Here is a 15,527-nt window from a genome sequence, read left to right as displayed (position 1 = left end):
ACACTCGAGGTGGACCAGCTCTAGGAGATTGCTTACCTGAGCCACAAGTACAAGTCCAGGACATCAAAGACACACTCGAGGTGGACCAGCTCTAGGAGATTGCTTACCTGAGCCACAAGTACAAGTCCAGGACATCAAAGACACACTCGAGGTGGACCAGCTCTAGGAGATTGCTTACCTGAGCCACAAGTACAAGTCCAGGACATCAAAGACACACTCGAGGTGGACCAGCTCTAGGAGATTGCTTACCTGAGCCACAAGTACAAGTCCAGGACATCAAAGACACACTCGAGGTGGACCAGCTCTAGGAGATTGCTTACCTGAGCCACAAGTACAAGTCCAGGACATCAAAGACACACTCGAGGTGGACCAGCTCTAGGAGATTGCTTACCTGAGCCACAAGTACAAGTCCAGGACATCAAAGACACACTCGAGGTGGACCAGCTCTAGGAGATTGCTTACCTGAGCCACAAGTACAAGTCCAGGACATCAAAGACACACTCGAGGTGGACCAGCTCTAGGAGATTGCTTACCTGAGCCACAAGTACAAGTCCAGGACATCAAAGACACACTCGAGGTGGACCAGCTCTAGGAGATTGCTTACCTGAGCCACAAGTACAAGTCCAGGACATCAAAGACACACTCGAGGTGGACCAGCTCTAGGAGATTGCTTACCTGAGCCACAAGTACAAGTCCAGGACATCAAAGACACACTCGAGGTGGACCAGCTCTAGGAGATTGCTTACCTGAGCCACAAGTACAAGTCCAGGACATCAAAGACACACTCGAGGTGGACCAGCTCTAGGAGATTGCTTACCTGAGCCACAAGTACAAGTCCAGGACATCAAAGACACACTCGAGGTGGACCAGCTCTAGGAGATTGCTTACCTGAGCCACAAGTACAAGTCCAGGACATCAAAGACACACTCAAGGTGGACCAGCTTTAGGAGATTGCTTACCTGAGCCACAAGTACAAGTCCAGGACATCAAAGACACACTCGAGGTGGACCAGCTCTGTCAAGTTGCCTGCAGCTCTCAGGGGCCAGCCCAGTCTCTGACACAGCCAGTCCAGGGTCAGGGGCTCGTTCCTGCTGAACCTTCTGGCAAACTGAAACATACAGACAGGTGTGTCCACAGATGCAGGTGTGTCCACAGCTACAGGTGTGTTCACAGCTACAGGTGTGTCCACAGCTACAGGTGTGTCCACAGCTACAGGTGTGTCCACAGCTACAGGTGTGCCCACAGCTGCAGGTGTATCCACAACTGCAGGTGTCCACAGATGCAGGTGTGTTCACAGCTACAGGTGTATCCACAGCTACAGGTGTGTCCACAGATGCAGGTGTGTCCACAACTACAGGTGTGTCCACAGCTACAGGTGTGTCCACAGCTACAGGTGTGTCCACAGCTACAGGTGTGCCCACAGCTGCAGGTGTATCCACAACTGCAGGTGTCCACAGATGCAGGTGTGTCCACAGCTACAGGTGTATCCACAGCTACAGGTGTGTCCACAGCTACAGGTGTGTCCACAACTGCGGGTGTGTCAACAGCTACAGGTGTGTCCACAGCTACAGGTGTATCCACAGCTACAGGTGTGTCCACAGCTACAGGTGTGTCCACAACTGCGGGTGTGTCAACAGCTACAGGTGTGTCCACAGCTGCAGGTGTGTCCACAACTGCGGGTGTTCAAAGTTTGCCTAAGACTCACCTGTAAAAACATGGTGCAAGAAAAAGGCTGCTTGACTGAGATGGGGGCGCAGCAAAAGACATAGCGCACCCTGAGAGGGAGGGGCACGTGTTGAATCATGTCGGCCAGGAACTTGAAGTCATCCATCTTACACATAAAGAACATGTTCTTGTCTAGGGCACAGCTCAGCTCAAATATCTCCTGATAGAGAGAGATTCAAAGTCTCTTATGTTTGTCTTGTATTTGTATGTATGACTACACCTTTCATCCTATTGTCATGACTACACCTTTCATCCTATCCTCATGACTACACCTTTCATCCTATCGCCTTGAAACTTTTGGAAGTTGTTAAGAATACTCCATGGCACCTACGTTTGCTTTAAAGAGCAGCCTACAATATTGACACGGTGGCACATGACATTCGATGATTAAACCAGGCCCCCTGCTGTAGTGTAACAGGGGGAAAACCAATCCCTTTAGACAGGTTTATTTTAACGGCCTGCTGGGAAATGTGGGGAAACACAAATCTTCAGTCACAGAACATATAGTATCAGCTTTCGTTCTGCTTGGTGATAGGGGTTAAGTTCAGGGTTAAGGTTAGGGTTAAGGTCAGGGTAAAGTTCAGGGTTAGAGTTCAGGGTTAGAGTTCAGGGTTAAGATAAGGGTTAAGTTCAGGGTTAAGGTTAGAGTTCAGGGTTAAGGTCAGGGTTAAGGTCAGGGTTAAGGTTAGAGGTCAGGGTTAAGGTCAGGGTTAAGTTCAGGGTTAAGGTCAGGGTAAAGTTCAGGGATAAGTTCAGGGTTAAGGTCAGGGTAGGGTAGAGTTCAGGTTTAGAGTTCAGGTTTAGAGTTCAGGGTTAGAGTTCAGGGTAAAGTTCAGGGTTAGAGTTCAGGGTTAGAGTTCAGGGTTAAGTTTGGGGTTAAGGTCAGGGTTAGAGTTCAGGGTTAAGTTCAGGGTTAAGGTCAGGGTTAGAGTTCAGGGTTAAGTTCAGGGTTAAGGTCAGGGTAAAGTTCAGGTTTAGAGTTCAGGGTTAGAGTTCAGGGTTAGAGTTCAGGGTAAAGTTCAGGGTTAGAGTTCAGGGTTAAGTTTGGGGTTAAGGTCAGGGTTAAGAGTGTAACAAGTAAGTGAGTTAAATTGACAGAAGAGCTTAAGATTAACAGTTGAACCAAGTGAAGCTCCTCCACCCTTCACTGGACCTACACCTCCACCCCACACCTCCGCCCTACACCTCCACCAGCATATTCCATAAGCTCCTGTCAGTTTATTTTAAAAGTAATTACACTTTATAAAAATGTTTTTTTTTCTTTGCATTATCCTCATTATGTCATTAAACAATGCATATTTGTCATGCATAAGTACACTTTTCATATACAAACAAATAGGTGTCAAATGAAGCAAATTGTATATATACATAGGTGTCAACTGAAACAGGGGTGCCATTTTGGAGGCTGAATTATTGGCATTGCAATTAATTTCAATGGAGAATGTATGTATGTGATTATCTGTGTATGAGTGAATGGGGTGAGTGTTGTGTGAGTGTATGTGTGTGTGTGTATGAGTGTATGAGTGTGCATATAAGTGTGTGTGTTTGGGTGTAGTTGTTATGAACACAGAGGGTGCATTCTATAGGCTGGAAATGGAGGGCACATTGAGCTATGAACAAACATACACATCTACAATAACATAAATATTTAGTATATGGCTGAATCAAAGCCACACTGATTATATATATATATATATATATATATATATATATATATATATATATATATATATATATATATATATATATATATATATATATATATATATATATAAAGAGAGAGCGATGCAGTGTGTCTAAGGGTTAGAGTTTAAGCTGACACTTACAATGAGGTTGGAGAGTGTTGCCTTGGGCAGGTGATAGGCAAACAGTTCAATCTGGTCAGCTGTAGGGTGCAAACCACCTTGCTGAAACACACACAAACCATCTGTGACAAAACTTAAGCTTATTTATCTAGTATAGCATCAAACCACCTTGCTGAAACACACACAAACCATCTGTGGCAAAACTTAAGCTTATTTATCTAGTATAGCATCAAACCACCTTGCTGAAACACACACAAACCATCTGTGACAAAACTTAAGCTTATTTATCTAGTATAGCATCAAACCACCTTGCTGAAACACACACAAACCATCTGTGACAAAACTTAAGCTTATTTATCTAGTATAGCATCAAACCACCTTGCTGAAACACACACAAACCATCTGTGGCAAAACTTAAGCTTATTTATCTAGTATAGCATCAAACCACCTTGCTGAAACACACACAAACCATCTGTGACATTGGCAAAACTTAAGCTCATTCATCTAGTATAGCATCAAACCACCTTGCTGAAACACACACAAACCATCTGTGACAAAACTTAAGCTCATTTATCTAGTATAGCATCAAACCACCTTGCTGAAACACACACAAACCATCTGTGACAAAACTTAAGCTCATTTATCTAGTATAGCATCAAACCACCTTGCTGAAACACACACAAACCATCTGTGACATTGGCAAAACTTAAGCTCATTCATCTAGTATAGCATCAAACCACCTTGCTGAAACACACACAAACCATCTGTGACATTGGCAAAACTTAAGCTCATTTATCTAGTATAGCATCAAACCACCTTGCTGAAACACACACAAACCATCTGTGACAAAACTTAAGCTCATTTATCTAGTATAGCATCAAACCACCTTGCTGAAACACACACAAACCATCTGTGCCATTGGCAAAACTTAAGCTCATTTATCTAGTATAGCATCAAACCACCTTGCTGAAACACACACAAACCATCTGTGACAAAACTTAAGCTCATTTATCTAGTATAGCATCAAACCACCTTGCTGAAACACACACAAACCATCTGTGACAAAACTTAAGCTCATTTATCTAGTATAGCATCAAACCACCTTGCTGAAACACAAACCATCTGTGACATTGGCAAAACTTAAGCTCATTTATCTAGTAGAAAAGTTTTTAAAATTATTTTTTGTCAGCAACAAGCAATCTAGCTTTATTCCCATTGGCTAAATGTATGATGCAAGCTTTACCGTGATTGGCTGAATGTATGATGCAAGCTTTACCATGATTGGCTGAATGTATGATGCAAGCTTTACCATGATTGGCTCAATGTATGATGTAAGCTTTACCGTGATTGGCTGAATGTATGATGTAAGCTTTACCGTGATTGGCTCAATATGCTGCTGAATGATGTCCTTTAAAATGTTCAAGTCTTTGGCATAGAAAGTGGTGACCTCCCCATGCTGATAGGCCGTGTTAAACCGGCCAGCCCGGCCAGCAATCTGCAGGGCCTGGGAGGTGGAGATGAGGTCCATCTCTCTCTCACCCTTCTCATTCAACATTGGCTTCATCACAGAGTAGAACACAACCCTCTTGATGGCACTGGAACACAAGGCACACACTGACACAGTTGTACTAGACATTGACACAGTTGTACTAAACACTGGCACAATGTACTAAACATTGACACAGTTGTACTAAACACTGGCACAATGTACTAAACATTGACACAGTTGTACTAAACACTGACACAGTTGTACTAAACACTGGCACAATGTACTAAACATTGACACAGTTGTACTAAACATTGACACAGTTGTACTAAACATTGACACAGTTGTACTAGACATTGACACAGTTGTACTAAACACTGACACAGTTGTACTAAACATTGACACAGTTGTACTAAACATTGACACAGTTGTATTAAACATTGACACAGTTGTACTAGACATTGACACAGTTGTACTAGATATTGACACAGCTGTACTAGACCTTGACACATGGATGACCACCTGTAGACAACTTACAGATTAAGGCCCATGCCTATAGCATCAGTTGCGACCATGACCTTACAGCTGGAGCTGACATCATTAAACTTGGAGGACTGGGCCAGCTTGGTGGCTGAAACATGGTCAGAGTGGGACTTACATCAGGGAACCCATTTACATCAAGGTAGGGAACCTACTACATCAAGGTAGGGAACCCACTTACATCAGGGAACCCACTTACATCAAGGTAAGGAACCCACTTACATCAAGGTAAGGAACCCACTTACATCAAGGTAGGGAACCCACTTACATCAAGGTAAGGAACCCACTTACATCAAGGTAGGGAACCCACTTACATCAGGGAACCCACTTACATCAAGGTAAGGAACCCACTTACATCAGGGAACCCACTTACATCAAGGTAAGGAACCCACTTACATGGAGGTAGTGAACCCACTTACATGGAGGTAGTGAACCCACTTACATGGAGGTAGTGAACCCACTTACATCAAGGTAGGGAACCCACTTACATGGAGGTAGTGAACCCACTTACATGGAGGTAGTGAACCCACTTACATGGAGGTAGTGAACCCACTTACTTGGAGGTAGTGAACCCACTTACATGGAGGTAGTGAACCCACTTACATGGAGGTAGTGAACCTACTTACTTGGAGGTAGTAAACCCACTTACATGGAGGTAGTGAACACACTGACATGGAGGTAGTGAACCCATTACATGGAGGTAGTGAACCACTTACATGGAGGTAGTGAACCCACTTACATGGAGGTAGTGAACCACTTACATGGAGGTAGTGAACCCACTTACATGGAGGTAGTGAACCCACTTACATGGAGGTAGTGAACCACTTACATGGAGGTAGTGAACCCACTTACTTGGAGGTAGTGAACCACTTACTTGGAGGTAGTGAACCACTTACTTGGAGGTAGTGAACCATATATGACAGCACACTCCTTGCCCAGCTGCTCCAACTGTCTGGTGACGTAGTAGATATCATTCTTAGAGAAGCAAACGATACAGTCACCAGCCCGCACATTCTCAAATTTTCCTGACATAAAAATCTCAAATAAACCAAAGGTACTTACAGTAAGTTACTGTAGGGAGTAGCAAATAAAATTACTGTTGGTAAGTTGATGTAAGGGGTAGCTGGTAAGTTGACGTAAGGGGTAGCTGGTAAGTTGATGTAAGGGGTAGCTGGTAAGTTGAAGTAAGGGGTAGCTGGTAAGTTGATGTAAGGGGTAGCTGGTAAGTTGATGTAAAGTTGATGTAAGAGGTAGCTGGTAAGTTTATGTAAAGGGTAGCTGGTAAGTTGATGTATGTGGGTAGCTGGTAAGTTGATATAAAGTTGATGTAAGGCGTAGCTGGTAAGTTGATGTAAAGTTGATGTAAGAGGTAGCTGGTAAGTTGATGTAAGGGGTAGCTGGTAAGTTGATGTATGGGGTAGCTGGTAAGTTGATGTATGAGGTAGCTGGTAAGTTGATGCATGGGGTAGCTGGTAAGTTGATATAAAGTTGATGTAAGGCGTAGCTGGTAAGTTGATGTAAAGTCAATGTAAGGGGTAGCTGGTAAGTTGATGTAAAGTTGATGTAAGTGGTAGCTATTAAGTTGATTAAAGTTGATGTAAGGGGTAGCTGGTAAGTTGATGTAAGGGGTAGCTGGTAAGTTGATGTATGGGGTAGCTGGTAAGTTGATGTAAAGTTGATGTAAGGGGTAGCTATTAAGTTGATGTAAGGGGTAGCTGGTAAGTTGATGTAAAGTTGATGTAAGGGGTAGCTGGTAAGTTGATTTAAAGTTGATGCAAGGGGTAGCTGGTAAGTTGATGTAATGTTAATGTAAGGGGTAGCTGGTAAGTTGGTGTAAAGTTGATGTAACAGGTAGCTAGTAAGTTGGTGTAAAGTTGATGTAAGGGGTAGCTGGTAAGTTGATGTAAAGTTCATGTAAGGGGTAGCTGGTAAGTTGATGTAAAGTTGATGTAGGGGGTAGCTATTAAGTTGATGTAAGGGGTAGCTGGTAAGTTGATGTAAAGTTGATGTAAGGGGTAGCTGGTAAGTTGGTGTAAAGTTGATGTAAGGGGTAGCTGGTAAGTTGATGTAAGGGGTAGATGGTAAGTTGGTGTAAAGTTGATGTAAGGGTAGCTGGTAAGTTGATGTAAGGGGTAGATGGTAAGTTGGTGTAAAGTTGATGTAAGGGTAGCTGGTAAGTTGATGTAAGGGGTAGATGGTAAGTTGGTGTAAAGTTGATGTAAGGGGTAGCTGGTAAGTTGATGTAAGGGGTAAATGGTAAGTTGGTGTAAAGTTGATGTAAGGGTAGCTGGTAAGTTGATGTAAGGGGTAGATGGTAAGTTGGTGTAAAGTTGATGTAAGGGTAGCTGGTAAGTTGATGTAAGGGGTAGCTGGTAAGTTGGTGTAAAGTTGATGTAAGGGGTAGCTGGTAAGTTGATGTAAGGGGTAGATGGTAAGTTGGTGTAAAGTTGATGTAAGGGGTAGCTGGTAAGTTGGTGTAAGGGGTTGCTGGTAAGTTGATGTAAGGGGTAGCTGGTAAGTTGATGTAAGGGGTAGCTGGTAAGTTGATGTAAGGGATAGCTGGTAAGTTGATGTAAGGGGAAGATGGTAAGTTGGTGTAAAGTTGATGTAAGGGGTAGCTGGTAAGTTGATGTAAGGGGTAGATGGTAAGTTGGTGTAAAGTTGATGTAAGGGTAGCTGGTAAGTTGATGTAAGGGGTAGATGGTAAGTTGGTGTAAAGTTGATGTAAGGGGTAGCTGGTAAGTTGATGTAAGGGGTAAATGGTAAGTTGGTGTAAAGTTGATGTAAGGGTAGCTGGTAAGTTGATGTAAGGGGTAGATGGTAAGTTGGTGTAAAGTTGATGTAAGGGTAGCTGGTAAGTTGATGTAAGGGGTAGCTGGTAAGTTGGTGTAAAGTTGATGTAAGGGGTAGCTGGTAAGTTGATGTAAGGGGTAGATGGTAAGTTGGTGTAAAGTTGATGTAAGGGGTAGCTGGTAAGTTGGTGTAAGGGGTTGCTGGTAAGTTGATGTAAGGGGTAGCTGGTAAGTTGATGTAAGGGGTAGCTGGTAAGTTGATGTAAGGGGTAGCTGGTAAGTTGATGTAAAGTTGATGTAAGGGTAGCTGGTAAGTTGATGTAAGGGGTAGCTGGTAAGTTGGTGTAAAGTTGATGTAAGGGGTAGCTGGTAAGTTGATGTAAGGGGTAGATGGTAAGTTGGTGTAAAGTTGATGTAAGGGGTAGCTGGTAAGTTGATGTAAAGTTGATGTAAGGGGTAGCTGGTAAGTTGATGTAAGGGGTAGCTGGTAAGTTGATGTAAAGTTGATGTAAGTTGATGTACTCACCTACAGGGTAGTCTAAGAATGTCAGGTTGGTTAACCTCTTGTACCTACACACCTGAAACATTCAAGGTTAACTCAACTGATGGAACAGCCAGCAACTGTCTTACCTGATGGAACAGCCAGCAACTGTCTCACCTGATGGAACAGCCAGCAACTGTCTCACCTGATGGAACAGCCAGCAACTGTCTCACCTGATGGAACAGCCAGCAACTGTCTCACCTGATGGAACAGCCAGCAACTGTCTCACCTGATGGAACAGCCAGCAACTGTCTCACCTGATGGAACAGCCAGCAACTGTCTCACCTGATGGAACAGCCAGCAACTGTCTCACCTGATGGAACAGCCAGCAACTGTCTCACCTGATGGAACAGCCAGCAACTGTCTCACCTGATGGAACAGCCAGCAATTGTCTCACCTGATGGAACAGCCAGCAACTGTCTCACCTGATGGAACAGCCAGCAATTGTCTCACCTGATGGAACAGCCAGCAACTGTCTCACCTGATGGAACAGCCAGCAACTGTCTCACCTGATGGAACAGCCAGCAACTGTCTCACCTGATGGAACAGCCAGCAACTGTCTCACCTGATGGAACAGCCAGCAACTGTCTCACCTGATGGAACAGCCAGCAACTGTCTCACCTGATGGAACAGCCAGCAATTGTCTCACCTGATGGAACAGCCAGCAACTGTCTCACCTGATGGAACAGCCAGCAATTGTCTCACCTGATGGAACAGCCAGCAATTGTCTCACCTGATGGAACAGCCAGCAACTGTCTCACCTGATGGAACAGCCAGCAACTGTCTCACCTGATGGAACAGCCAGCAACTGTCTCACCTGATGGAACAGCCAGCAACTGTCTCACCTGATGGAACAGCCAGCAACTGTCTCACCTGATGGAACAGCCAGCAACTGTCTCACCTGATGGAACAGCCAGCAATTGTCTCACCTGATGGAACAGCCAGCAACTGTCTCACCTGATGGAACAGCCAGCAACTGTCTCACCTGATGGAACAGCCAGCAACTGTCTCACCTGATGGAACAGCCAGCAACTGTCTCACCTGATGGAACAGCCAGCAACTGTCTCACCTGATGGAACAGCCAGCAATTGTCTCACCTGATGGAACAGCCAGCAACTGTCTCAACTGATGGAACAGCCAGCAACTGTCTCACCTGATGGAACAGCCAGCAACTGTCTCACCTGATGGAACAGCCAGCAACTGTCTCACCTGATGGAACAGCCAGCAACTGTCTCACCTGATGGAACACCCAGCAACTGTCTCACCTGATGGAACAGCCAGCAACCGTCTCACCTGATGGAACAGCCAGCAACTGTCTCACCTGATGGAACAGCCAGCAACTGTCTCACCTGATGGAACAGCCAGCAACTGTACTTACCTCTACTTCCTCTCCTGTGGTTAGCGCTATTTCCTTGATGAGGTCAATGCTGGAGGCCTCCCCACAGACATGGATTTCCTTGGCATAAAGTCCTAGTACAGCCCTAGTCCAGGCCCAGCCCCTCTGTTGGTCGCGGATCATTTGGATCTCATCAATTACTGCCACATCATCTGAGAGGGATGGGGGGGGGGGGACAGTTCAGTCATTCAAAGGATTGGGAGGCTGGAGTTTATGTACCCAACTGTAAACTGTCTAGTACAACTGAACTATTGATGGTGGTCTAGTGATGATGGTCTAGTGATGGTGGTCTAGTGATGGTGGTCTAGTGATGGTGGTCTAGTGTAGTCTAGTGATGATGGTCTAGTGATGATGGTCTAGTGATGGTGGTCTAGTGATGATGGTCTAGTGATGGTGGTCTAGTGATGGTGGTCTAGTGATAGTGGTCTAGTGATGGTGGTCTAGTGATGATGGTCTAGTGTAGTCTAGTGATGATGGTCTAGTGATGGTGGTCTAGTGGTGGTGGTCTAGTGATGATGGTCTAGTGATGGTGGTCTAGTGATGATGGTCTAGTGATGATGGTCTAGTGATAGTGGTCTAGTGATGGTGGTCTAGTGATGGTGGTCTAGTGATGATGGTCTAGTGATGGTGGTCTAGTGATGGTGGTCTAGTGATGATGGTCTAGTGATAGTGGTCTAGTGATGGTGGTCTAGTGATGGTGGTCTAGTGATGATGGTCTAGTGATGGTGGTCTAGTGATGGTGGTCTAGTGATGGTGGTCTAGTGATGGTGGTCTAGTGATGGTGGTCTAGTGATAGTGGTCTAGTGATAGTGGTCTAGTGATGGTGGTCTAGTGATGATGGTCTAGTGTAGTCTAGTGATGATGGTCTAGTGATGGTGGTCTAGTGATGATGGTCTAGTGATGGTGGTCTAGTGATGGTGGTCTAGTGATGGTGGTCTAGTGGTGGTGGTCTAGTGATGGTGGTCTAGTGATGGTGGTCTAGTGATGGTGGTCTAGTGGTGGTGGTCTAGTGATGGTGGTCTAGTGATGATGTTCTAGTGATGGTGGTCTAGTGATGGTGGTCTAGTGATGGTGGTCTAGTGATGGTGGTCTAGTGATGATGGTCTAGTGTAGTCTAGTGATGGTGGTCTAGTGATGGTGGTCTAGTGATGGTGGTCTAGTGATGGTGGTCTAGTGATGATGGTCTAGTGATGGTGGTCTAGTGATGGTGGTCTAGTGATGGTGGTCTAGTGATGGTGGTCTAGTGATGGTGGTCTAGTGATGGTGGTCTAGTGATGATGGTCTAGTGATGGTCTAGTGATGATGGTCTAGTGATGATGGTCTAGTGATGATGGTCTAGTGATGGTGGTCTAGTGATGGTCTAGTGATGATGGTCTAGTGATGGTGGTCTAGTGATGATGGTCTAGTGATGATGGTCTAGTGATGGTGGTCTAGTGATGGTGGTCTAGTGTAGTCTAGTGATGGTGGTCTAGTGATGGTGGTCTAGTGATGGTGGTCTAGTGATGGTGGTCTAGTGATGATGGTCTAGTGATGGTGGTCTAGTGATGATGGTCTAGTGATGGTGGTCTAGTGATGGTGGTCTAGTGATGATGGTCTAGTGATGATGGTCTAGTGATGGTGGTCTAGTGATAGTGGTCTAGTGATGGTGGTCTAGTGATGGTGGTCTAGTGATGATGGTCTAGTGATGGTCTAGTGATGATGGTCTAGTGATGGTGGTCTAGTGATGGTGGTCTAGTGATGTCTAGTGATGATGGTCTAGTGATGATGGTCTAGTGATGGTGGTCTAGTGATGGTGGTCTAGTGATGGTGGTCTAGTGATGGTGGTCTAGTGATGGTGGTCTAGTGATGGTGGTCTAGTGATGATGGTCTAGTGATGGTGGTCTAGTGATGGTGGTCTAGTGATGGTGGTCTAGTGATGTCTAGTGATGATGGTCTAGTGATGGTGGTCTAGTGATGGTGGTCTAGTGATGGTGGTCTAGTGATGGTGGTCTAGTGATGGTGGTCTAGTGATGGTGGTCTAGTGATGGTGGTCTAGTGATGGTGGTCTAGTGATGGTGGTCTAGTGATGGTGGTCTAGTGATGGTGGTCTAGTGATGGTGGTCTAGTGATGGTGGTCTAGTGATGGTGGTCTAGTGATGGTGGTCTAGTGATGATGGTCTAGTGATGTCTAGTGATGATGGTCTAGTGATGGTGGTCTAGTGATGGTGGTCTAGTGATGGTGGTCTAGTGATGGTGGTCTAGTGATGGTGGTCTAGTGATGGTGGTCTAGTGATGGTGGTCTAGTGATGGTGGTCTAGTGATGGTGGTCTAGTGATGGTGGTCTAGTGATGGTGGTCTAGTGATGGTGGTCTAGTGATGGTGGTCTAGTGATGATGGTCTAGTGATGGTGGTCTAGTGATGGTGGTCTAGTGATGGTGGTCTAGTGATGATGGTCTAGTGATGGTGGTCTAGTGATGGTGGTCTAGTGATGATGGTCTAGTGATGGTGGTCTAGTGATGGTGGTCTAGTGATGGTGGTCTAGTGATGGTGGTCTAGTGATGGTAGTCTAGTGATGATGGTCTAGTGATGGTGGTCTAGTGATGGTGGTCTAGTGATGGTGGTCTAGTGATGGTGGTCTAGTGATGGTGGTCTAGTGATGATGGTCTAGTGATGATGGTCTAGTGATGGTGGTCTAGTGATGGTGGTCTAGTGATGATGGTCTAGTGATGGTGGTCTAGTGATGGTGGTCTAGTGATGATGGTCTAGTGATGATGGTCTAGTGATGATGGTCTAGTGATGGTGGTCTAGTGATGGTCTAGTGATGGTGGTCTAGTGTAGTCTGGTGATGATGTTCTAGTGATGGTGGTCTAGTGATGGTGGTCTAGTGATGGTGGTCTAGTGATGATGGTCTAGTGATGGTGGTCTAGTGATGGTGGTCTAGTGATGGTGGTCTAGTGATAGTGGTCTAGTGATAGTGGTCTAGTGATGGTGGTCTAGTGATGGTGGTCTAGTGATGATGGTCTAGTGATGGTGGTCTAGTGATGATGTTCTAGTGATGGTGGTCTAGTGATGGTGGTCTAGTGATGGTGGTCTAGTGATGGTGGTCTAGTGATGATGGTCTAGTGATGGTGGTCTAGTGATGGTGGTCTAGTGATGGTGGTCTAGTGATGGTGGTCTAGTGATGGTGGTCTAGTGATGGTGGTCTAGTGATGATGGTCTAGTGATGATGGTCTAGTGATGGTGGTCTAGTGATGGTGGTCTAGTGATGGTGGTCTAGTGATGGTGGTCTAGTGATGGTGGTCTAGTGATGGTGGTCTAGTGATGGTGGTCTAGTGATGGTGGTCTAGTGATGGTGGTCTAGTGATGGTGGTCTAGTGATGGTAGTCTAGTGATGGTGGTCTAGTGTAGTCTAGTGATGATGGTCTAGTGATGATGGTCTAGTGATGGTGGTCTAGTGATGGTGGTCTAGTGATGGTGGTCTAGTGATGGTGGTCTAGTGATGGTGGTCTAGTGATGGTGGTCTAGTGATGATGGTCTGGTGATGGTCTAGTGATGATGGTCTAGTGATGATGGTCTAGTGATGATGGTCTAGTGATGATGGTCTAGTGTAGTCTAGTGATGGTGGTCTAGTGATGGTCTAGTGATGGTGGTCTGGTGTGAAATGTTGACCTACACTGTGTGGTCAAGCTGGCCATCTCTACAGTACATGCAACATGGGCGGATGGTGTTTCATCTGAGCTGGCAAATCTTCTCTCCTCTCCAGTCACCAGGTCACAGGGTGTACCCTAGGCAGTGGACACATTTCATACAAGTTCTCTGACAAAATGGGGAACATTTCATACAAGTTCTCTGACAACATGGGACACATTTCATACAAAATCTGTGACAACATGGGACACATTTCATACAAGTTCTCTGACAACATGGGACACATTTCATACAAGTTCTCTGACAACATGGGACACATTTCATACAAAATCTGTGACAACATGGGACACATTTCATACAAGTTCTCTGACAACATGGGACACATTTCATACAAGTTCTCTGACAACATGGGGCACATTTCATACAAGTTCTCTGACAACATGGGGCACATTTCATACAAGTTCTCTGACAACATGGGGCACATTTCATACAAGTTCTGTGACAACATGGGGCACATTTCATACAAGTTCTGTGACAACATGGGGCACATTTCATACAAGTTCTGTGACATGGGGCACATTTCATACAAGTTCTCTGACAACATGGGGCACATTTCATACAAAATCTGTGACAACATGGGACACATTTCATACAAGTTCTGTGACAACATGGGGCACATATCATACAAGTTCTCTGACAACATGGGACACATTTCATACAAGTTCTCTGACAACATGGGACACATTTCATACAAGTTCTGTGACAACATGGGGCACATATCATACAAGTTCTCTGACAACATGGGACACATTTCATACAAGTTCTCTGACAACATGGGACACATTTCATACAAGTTCTGTGACAACATGGGGCACATTTCATACAAGTTCTGTGACAACATGGGACACATTTCATACAAGTTCTGTGACAACATGGGGCACATTTCATACAAGTTCTGTGACAACATGGGGCACATTTCATACAAGTTCTCTGACAACATGGGGCACATTTCATACAAGTTCTGTGACAACATGGGACACATTTCATACAAGTTCTGTGACAACATGGGGCACATTTCATACAAGTTCTGTGACAACATGGGGCACATTTCATACAAGTTCTGTGACAACATGGGACACATTTCATACAAGTTCTGTGACAACATGGGGCACATTTCATACAAGTTCTGTGACAACATGGGGCACATTTCATACAAGTTCTGTGACATGGGGCACATTTCATACAAGTTCTGTGACATGAATGAGAGCTAAGGTCACTACTAACCGCCTGGTTACACTTGTGGTAGACCTCTGAGGCCAAGAGCTTTAGGGGTCCGCAGTAAATCCCTGACTCCGCCTTGATCAGCTTCTCCAGGGCATGGAAAGTTTTACCACTGTTTGTGGGGCCAGCATGGAAAATAAATTTTCTTTGGATTGATCTCGCTTCTGGGTACCTGGGTGGTAGAAAAAATATTTCTTTTATTAGCCTGCGTGGAATGCTTTGGCAAAGTATCGGTAAAAATATAATAACAACGGGGGGAGGAACTCGGATAAACTGTTACTCTAGCTGGGGTGGGGGACTTATCTATATAGACCTAGTATATAGGTGGTGGGCG

General features: G+C 45.1%; 1 protein-coding gene across 8 annotated transcripts in view; it reads right to left on the bottom strand.

The window, feature by feature from the left end:
- The window catches only part of LOC131955385 (ATP-dependent RNA helicase SUPV3L1, mitochondrial), a 38,847-nt gene that overhangs the window by 7,461 nt on the left and 15,859 nt on the right, over positions 1 to 15,527 (bottom strand). For all 8 annotated transcript variants that reach the window (XM_059319530.1, XM_059319538.1, XM_059319528.1 and 5 more), the window contains 10 exons: positions 15,197 to 15,365; positions 13,938 to 14,049; positions 10,268 to 10,437; positions 8,875 to 8,926; positions 6,453 to 6,581; positions 5,554 to 5,647; positions 4,906 to 5,125; positions 3,552 to 3,632; positions 1,706 to 1,885; positions 960 to 1,108 (listed from right to left, as the gene is read on the bottom strand). In XM_059319530.1, coding sequence (XP_059175513.1) covers positions 960 to 1,108; positions 1,706 to 1,885; positions 3,552 to 3,632; positions 4,906 to 5,125; positions 5,554 to 5,647; positions 6,453 to 6,581; positions 8,875 to 8,926; positions 10,268 to 10,437; positions 13,938 to 14,049; positions 15,197 to 15,365 — 1,356 coding nt within the window. The remainder of the gene's footprint in view (positions 1 to 959; positions 1,109 to 1,705; positions 1,886 to 3,551; positions 3,633 to 4,905; positions 5,126 to 5,553; positions 5,648 to 6,452; positions 6,582 to 8,874; positions 8,927 to 10,267; positions 10,438 to 13,937; positions 14,050 to 15,196; positions 15,366 to 15,527) is intronic.

Source organism: Physella acuta, unplaced genomic scaffold, assembly GCF_028476545.2.
Source record: "Physella acuta isolate Inbredline_101_S28 unplaced genomic scaffold, ASM2847654v3 ptg000079l, whole genome shotgun sequence".
Classification (NCBI taxonomy): domain Eukaryota; kingdom Metazoa; phylum Mollusca; class Gastropoda; family Physidae; genus Physella; species Physella acuta.
This window is presented reverse-complemented; position numbering and strand designations above follow the sequence as displayed.